The sequence below is a fragment of the Macrobrachium nipponense genome, chromosome 6 (assembly GCF_015104395.2).
Source record: "Macrobrachium nipponense isolate FS-2020 chromosome 6, ASM1510439v2, whole genome shotgun sequence".
Taxonomy (NCBI): domain Eukaryota; kingdom Metazoa; phylum Arthropoda; class Malacostraca; order Decapoda; family Palaemonidae; genus Macrobrachium; species Macrobrachium nipponense.
Genome location: NC_061108.1, coordinates 140319023 through 140326522, shown reverse-complemented (window position 1 = coordinate 140326522; position 7500 = coordinate 140319023). Strand labels below are relative to the sequence as shown.

The following is a 7500-nucleotide window of genomic DNA, read 5'->3' as shown; positions in this document are numbered from 1 at the left end:
TATATATATATATATATATATATATATATAATATATATATATATATATATATATATATACGCACGCATCAAAACACGGTTACACCAAATCAAAGTTTACCCTGCTGGCTTCCAACAGCACTAGCAGCAATTCTACCAACATGCAAATTCGCCTCGTGATTCTCGGGACTCAACGATAATTGCAGCTCGTTCGCGGGATTTGTCCTGTGTATTACCAAAGGCGAAAATTACCGCAGATAAAAAAAAACTGAAAAAAAAACAAACAAACAAGCTCTCTCAGTGCAGGTCATTAGTGCTTGGATGACGCTAATGCACTCGGGGGTAGGGCTGATCAAATTCAAAGCAGATTAATCACAGGAGCACTAATAAGGTCATTTTGCCTGCAGCAGGCCTCCGGGCTGGCCTGGCAAAACATGTTGTTGACAGCGAAATAAACTTGATTAGGGATTTCAGGGGTATTGGAGGGCAAATTCGGGGGTATCGGCGACAAAATATATATATCATCACGTCTGTAGATTGAAATAATAGCAGAACTAAATGCAGCTGATTGTATTGGCTATAAAAATGCACTCGATTGTATAAACTTATATTGTGAGAGTATTGCAATATTGGCAATGAATATACACAGCTATAGCTTGAAATATTAACAGAATTGAGAGTATTGGCAACAAATATACACACAGTTATAGCTTGAAATATTAACAAAGCTGAGAGTATTGGCAACAAATATACACATGGTTATAACTTTAAATATTTACAGAAATGAGAGTATTGGCAACAATTATACACACGGTTATAGCTTGAAATATTAACAGAATTGGGAGTATTGGCAACAAATATACACCCGATTATAGCTTGAAATGTTAACATATGTAGGTGCGAGTATTGGCGACAAATATACACATGGTTATACCTTGAAATGTTAACATATGTAGGTGCTAGTATTGGCAATAAATATACACTCGATTGTAGCTTGAAATGTTAATATATGTAGATAAGAGTATTGGCAACAAATATACTCACGATTATAGATTGAAAGATTAAAATGAACATACATAAACAGAGCTGAGAGCATTGGCAACAAATATACCCACAATTATAGCTCAAATATTAATCTAAAAATATGCAGCTAAGAGCATGGCAACCAATATGCGAACGATTACAGCTTGAAATATTAACATGAACATAAGCAGCTGAGAGTATCGACAACAAATATACACACGATTATAGCTTGACATATGAACGTAAACATATGCAGCTGAGAGCATTAGTTACATATAAAAACAATGATAACGGGGTAGAGTCACAGCAGGTGAAAGTATATGGTCAACAATTATGAACTTCATTAAAGCAAGAAGTAGAAATTGAAATATATTATCATTTATTATTATTATGTAGAAGATAAACCCATTTCATACGGACCTAGCTATTATTATTATTATTATTATTATTATTATTATTATTATTATTATTCACACTGACTTGAAAGTCAAGCTTCCAAAGAATAAGGTTTTTATTTAAAAGAAATTGCAGAAGGTAACAGGAAATAATATATATATATATATACATATATATATATATATATATATATATATATATAGATATATATATATATATTAATTACAATATGCAAGTGAGAATATCTTTATGAAATTTGTTAATAACTTATCGTATGAAATGACAAATAAAGAGGATGATAATTGTAACTTTCTCTTCTCTCTCTCTCTCTCTCTCTCTCTCTCTCTCTCTCTCTCTCTCTCTCTCTCTCTCAGCACTGAAAAAATGATTCACTAGATCCCCACCCCTTTTTTTTTCGTTCTTAAAATATGGGACAAGATGGGGAAAAATATATTCAACATTACCACCCCAAATGTAGCAGGTAAAAAAAAAAAGAAAAAAAAATCACGAAAGCGCCCCCCCAAAAAAAAAAAAAAATGCAGGTTTAAAAAATATATAATAAACAAAAAACCCAACCCCCCCGAAAAGAACTGTAAACTCCTTTCCTCTCTTTCCACCAGGTTAATAATATCCGTTCTTGCATGAAATTTGTTCGTAAAAAATAAATAAATAAATAAATAAAAACTATATTTAGTTACAGGACCGACCGATTGCAGTCATGAACTGCTTAATGGCGTCGGCAAACCAGCTTCTAATTTTGCTCTTCCTGAGGCACTCATTTGCGTGTGGCAGCAGCAGATGCTGTTACTGCTCGTGGCCTCGACGAGGTTGAAGCCTCTTGATAATTCGTACGTGCCCGGCCGCCCGCGTGCCCGCGTGACGTCACGGCGAGGAGAGAGGGTAATTTTCCCATTGGGCTCAGTCGGGATCTCTCTCTCTCTCTCTCTATTTCGTATTAAATCTCATTGGATGATTACATAATGGGAGGATCGAGAATTGTGGGAGAGAGCCGTTGCAACGGTCAAGACTTTCTTTTATTCACCCGCTGTTCCATCGTTCAGGATATAAAGGAAAATGAATTAAATGGAAATAAATATATATAAGTTAGAGCGAATAAACGAATAAGGAGGGTTAAATAGATAGAATAAATATAAACGGAAGATTAAATGAAAATAAATAATTAATAATTAATACATGATATAAAAATAAAAACAAATGCAAAAATATACAAGTAAGAACGAATAAACGAATAAAGATGATTAAATGGATAAAATAAATATAAACGGAAGATTAAATGAAAATAATTAATTAATGATTAATACATGATATAAAAATTAAAACAAATGCAAAACTATATAAGTAAGAACGAATAAAAGAAGAAAGATAATTAAATAGAAAGAATAAATATAAGCGGAAGATTAAATAAAAATACATACATGAATAATACATATAAAAATAAAAACAAGTGCAAAAAAATTAGAAAAATAAATAAAAATAAATGTATATATAACAACAAATAATAAATATGAATAAAAAATGAAAATAAGTATAATTAAATACATAAATAAGAAACACAAATAAATAAGTGACAAAAATAAAAATTATATATATAACAATAAGTAACCAATACGGGTAATGAAAAAAATAATTATAATTAAATATATAAAAAAATAAACGCAAATAAATGAATGAAAAAATAAATAAAAATAATGTATATATAACAATAAATAACAAATAAGGTTAAAAAAAATAAGTAAAACTAAATATTTAAGTGAATAAACACGAATAAATAAATAAAAAATATATAATGAAATACGAATGAATATAAGTACACTAATAACTAAAAAGAAATACATAAAAAAAAGATGAAATTGGTAAGAGAGCATGAATAAAATCCAGAATGCGCGGTCTTTTGAAAAACTTCGTCAAAAGGTCTCAGAATAAATAAATATAAATAAAGAAAAAGATAAATAAAAATACATTAATATTTAAAAAAATAAAGAAATGCCCCCTAAAAAGATAACATAGATAAGGGCGCATGCGCGGTAAGCTTATTATTATTATTAAATAAATATGCATAAAATCCTGAATTCGCGGTCCTTTGAATAAGTTCGTCAAAGGACAGCGAAATGCGACATTTCGCTTCACAATCGGATTTGGGGGTCGGGGTGGGGAGAGAGTCACGAGAACTGCTGCCTCTCTCTGCAAGGAGAACATGTCAATTATGCACCAAACTATACACAGGCAGAAGGTACAACCTTCAAATATATAAAGAAGCTATGAGGGGACCTATATAAAATGAGGTCATTTATCGCTGAAACGGTAATTGACAGGGGAAAATTAAAAAGGTTTGAAAGGTGTAACTGGAGGAAAACCTCAAAGCAGTTGCAATGTGAATTAATCATTTGGAGGTGGTCGAGGAATGTAAGATGGATGAAAGAGAATAGAAGGGACTCTGCAAATAACCTTCAGTAATGTCTACAGTGTGCCGAGTGAGGTGCGCTGACGGCGCTGGTCCCCTTAGGAACCAAAAATATATTAAACAGAAATTCAGTCACAAGACATAAATAATTCCTCAATGTATATATGGGTTAATCCCTGTTTATATGGTAAAATAAATGTCATATAATACAAATGAACTCATTCACTCGCAATACACAGGCACACTGTATAATCATTTCAAGTATATAAAGCAGATATTCAGTCAAATATATTCAATAAATATATGAATGGATGCTAGTTTATACCATCACATTCACAAATTTATACACGTACAAAAACCGCGGGCTCACGTAACACTGTAATTTAATTTCATAAATAAGTTTGGTTTGTGGAACTGAAATTGTCAGCGCTAAAGGCAGTGAAAAAGAGGGACTTCGAGAGGTTGGACAGCGAGGTAAAGACACCCAAAAAATAAAAGAGATGAAGTAAAAAGGAGCTCAACGTGGAAGTGGGTGAAAACCTCACAGTCCAGCTAAGAAGTAATAGTTAGAGGAGCTGGACAGCATGACTAAAAAACTGAACCTGGACTGGAAGTTGAATATAGGGACACTGCAGACGGGCTTAAGTAATGCCTACAGTGCACCACGTGATGGGCACTGACGACTCTATCCCCTGACGAGAATGTTATTTATTTTTTCATCATCAACATGTCATAGCAGTTCATACTTTGTAAAGAGAAATGACTCGAGCACATTTCCACAAACTATAGCTGGCTCACTTAAGGTAGATTCTTGGATGAGCCCTGTGCTTACGAGACATTTGTTTGGCGGCCAAGAATCTACCTTAAGTGAACCCACTATAGTTGTAGATATTCCAGTATGAAAAAGTATTGCAGTTGTATATTTCCAGTGTACAAAATTTAGCATAGGGAACGCTTGACCATCTATTACTTCATTCTTGGAGAAATATTTCCTCTCCTTCTTTCAGAATACAAATTTCTTAAAACTTTACACTGGTACTTAATTTCGAAAGTAATTTTAGAGAGAGCAATTCGTACCCTCGGATCTATGACTGCTGCCACAACAAGCTCTCTGCAGATGAATGGGATTTAATCTTTCTCTGAGAATTAGGAAGGACTTCCCACAACAGCTACGAGAAGAAGTTGCCCTGTGGTTAATGGGTGCTATTTCTTCTTCTGTTTATTTGTTACGATGTCCTTGCATACATTACAGTTCTCATTTGTATTCTGAAACCGCTGGAGGAATTTTTTTCTCAAGAAGATATATACTAAATTTCGCAGTCATCTCCAATATTATAGTTCTTTTATTATTATTATTATTATTATTATTATTATTATTATTATTTTTCATTCTTTATTAATATTTTTTTTGTGTGTGTGTTGGGGGGTGTGTGTCTATCACAGTCCTCCAATTCGACTACTATGAGATTCAGGGCCTCTGTAACACGGTTTTTGTGACTTTGCTCCTTATCAAAGCATCGGATGTAGCTGAAAGTTGACATATGTATATCTCACAACCACACACAAATTTTGGCAGCATTATCAATGACCTAAACCTGATAGTTTTAATTTTTATAGAGTAAAAATTATCCAGCCGATACCATGGCCAACGATTACGAGCCAAGAGTCGAAAAACATTCATTACGTAAGCAAGGTAAACAACATTTGACGAAATGTTGCCCTGCCCATCCACCAGACAGAAACTCATTCACCTTATTCCATCGGCTCTGAAACCCATAGCAGTCAATAATGGCTAGGAGGATTTGGAATTTTCCCCGTGGTTGCAAAACTGCATTTGTCTTACGACTTACAACTTTTTACAGTCAAGAGAAAGCCTGTGGCCATGACAAAGACTTTATGAATGGCGGAATGATACATAGATGTGGGTGGGGTATCTGTGTTAGCGTAGTAATACTACTAAAGTAATAGCAGTAATATACATGAATTAAGCGTTTAGGTCAACTGCTGGGATCCTTGAGGATCATTTAGCACTTCTTGCAACTACTCGAGAAATTAGTTTTTATAGCCAGAAGTTAAATTTTCTAATCCAACAATGCCCATGATAGCCTTCAGTGCTATCCTGAATTATAACGAGGCCAAAGTGGGTGGAGCCTCATGAAGTCATCATTCTGACGATAATTATTGGTGAAGGTTCAAAGCCAAAATGCGGTAACGGCTATTTTTTTTTTTTTTTTTTTTTTTTTTTTTTTTAGTACATAGGTAGATAGCCAATAAATAAAAATTGCTTGACATTGGATATAGCAGTTATCAAATCAAGGTTGTCTACTATGTTTTTGAAAATTACCAACTATTCCCTACATCTTGTCAATCTGATTGTGACCTATAAAGTAGACTGTAATTTCTTTGGAAACTTATTTTGGAGTTAGACTAATAATCGAAGTGTTTTTGTATTTATTAACATAGTTTGTTGGTTTGTTCATTATGACAATTATCAGTGGAGAGGTTTCAGAGTTCATAAAGGTGTACTGCTTTGCTTGTATTTACATTTTTATGTCATTGTTGCCGGAGGTCTAGCCTTCGTTACGTATAGCCAATCATCCATCGAGAAAGAGGGAAGAAATGCTGTCATAAGTTACGTATCGAGTGTGTTCGAAACCTTTTCTCTGAGTAAGTTTGCCCATCTTCAAAAAAAGTCACTTTTACATTATAAGTACCAAATTTATTCAACTTACGTAATGCAGAATACAGTCAAAATTTATGTGTAGATATAATGTGTATTCTGAATAAGCGTTATATTTATGAAATGCATAGATAAAAAGTTATTGCGAAAAAACCGTGTTACAGAGGCCCTGAATCTCATAGTAGTTGGTATTTGTAGTGTGGGGTTCCGGGTGGCATCCTGCCTCCTTAGGAGTCCATCACTTTTGTTACTATGTGCACTGACTAGTTTTCATTTTTTGTATTATTATTATTATTATTATTATTATTATTATTATTATTATTATTATTACGACCAAAGTGGGCCCATAAAACTTTACTACAAACATTAAATGCGCCAAACATATTTAGAGGATGAAAAAACAAGCAGGAAAATAATAAATGAAAATATCTCCTCTACTGAAGAAAGGGATAAGATTAACCTCATATTGTATAATACAAAACATGAAAACGAGTCAGATACTTCTTAAAAACAACCCGGAGGTCCCAGGACACGTCTTTGAAGATGAGTGTCATCTACGAATTTACTATAGAAGATTCACATCAACCGAGCATTTGATGTCTAGGCCAGTCCCTTACGATGCTCCTGATTGGCTGTTGATAAGCCAGTCACAGGGCTGGAGACTCTCAGTCTCTCTCGAGAGTTCACATAGGTAGGATCTATGTTCCATCTCACCTGAGGGATAGGCCTTTCAAAAGTGTATCCCTCGGGAGAATTGGAACATAGATCATACCCATGTGAACTTTCGAGAGAGACTGAGAGTTTCCATCCCTGTGATTGGCTTATCAACAGCCAATCAGGAGCGTCGTAAAGGACTGGCTTAGACATCAAATGCAAGGTTGATGCTACCACTCGTGCATCGGGCTGACCACTACCAAACTATCCAAGCATCTCTCCTGCCACCGCTAAGTAGGGAATGGAGGAGAAAAAAGTGAGATTAGTTATTAGATTATCGGACATTC

The 7500-nt window shown here is 34.0% G+C and overlaps 2 protein-coding genes across 2 annotated transcripts in view; both read left to right on the top strand.

Moving 5' to 3' along the window:
- LOC135216661 (pneumococcal serine-rich repeat protein-like) overlaps positions 1–7500 on the top strand; it is a 670367-nt gene that overhangs the window by 68320 nt on the left and 594547 nt on the right. The window lies entirely within an intron of this gene.
- The window catches only part of LOC135216662 (circumsporozoite protein-like), a 24688-nt gene that overhangs the window by 430 nt on the left and 16758 nt on the right, over positions 1–7500 (top strand). The window contains exon 2 of the mRNA XM_064252049.1: positions 2114–2297. Coding sequence (XP_064108119.1) covers positions 2114–2297 — 184 coding nt within the window. The remainder of the gene's footprint in view (positions 1–2113; positions 2298–7500) is intronic.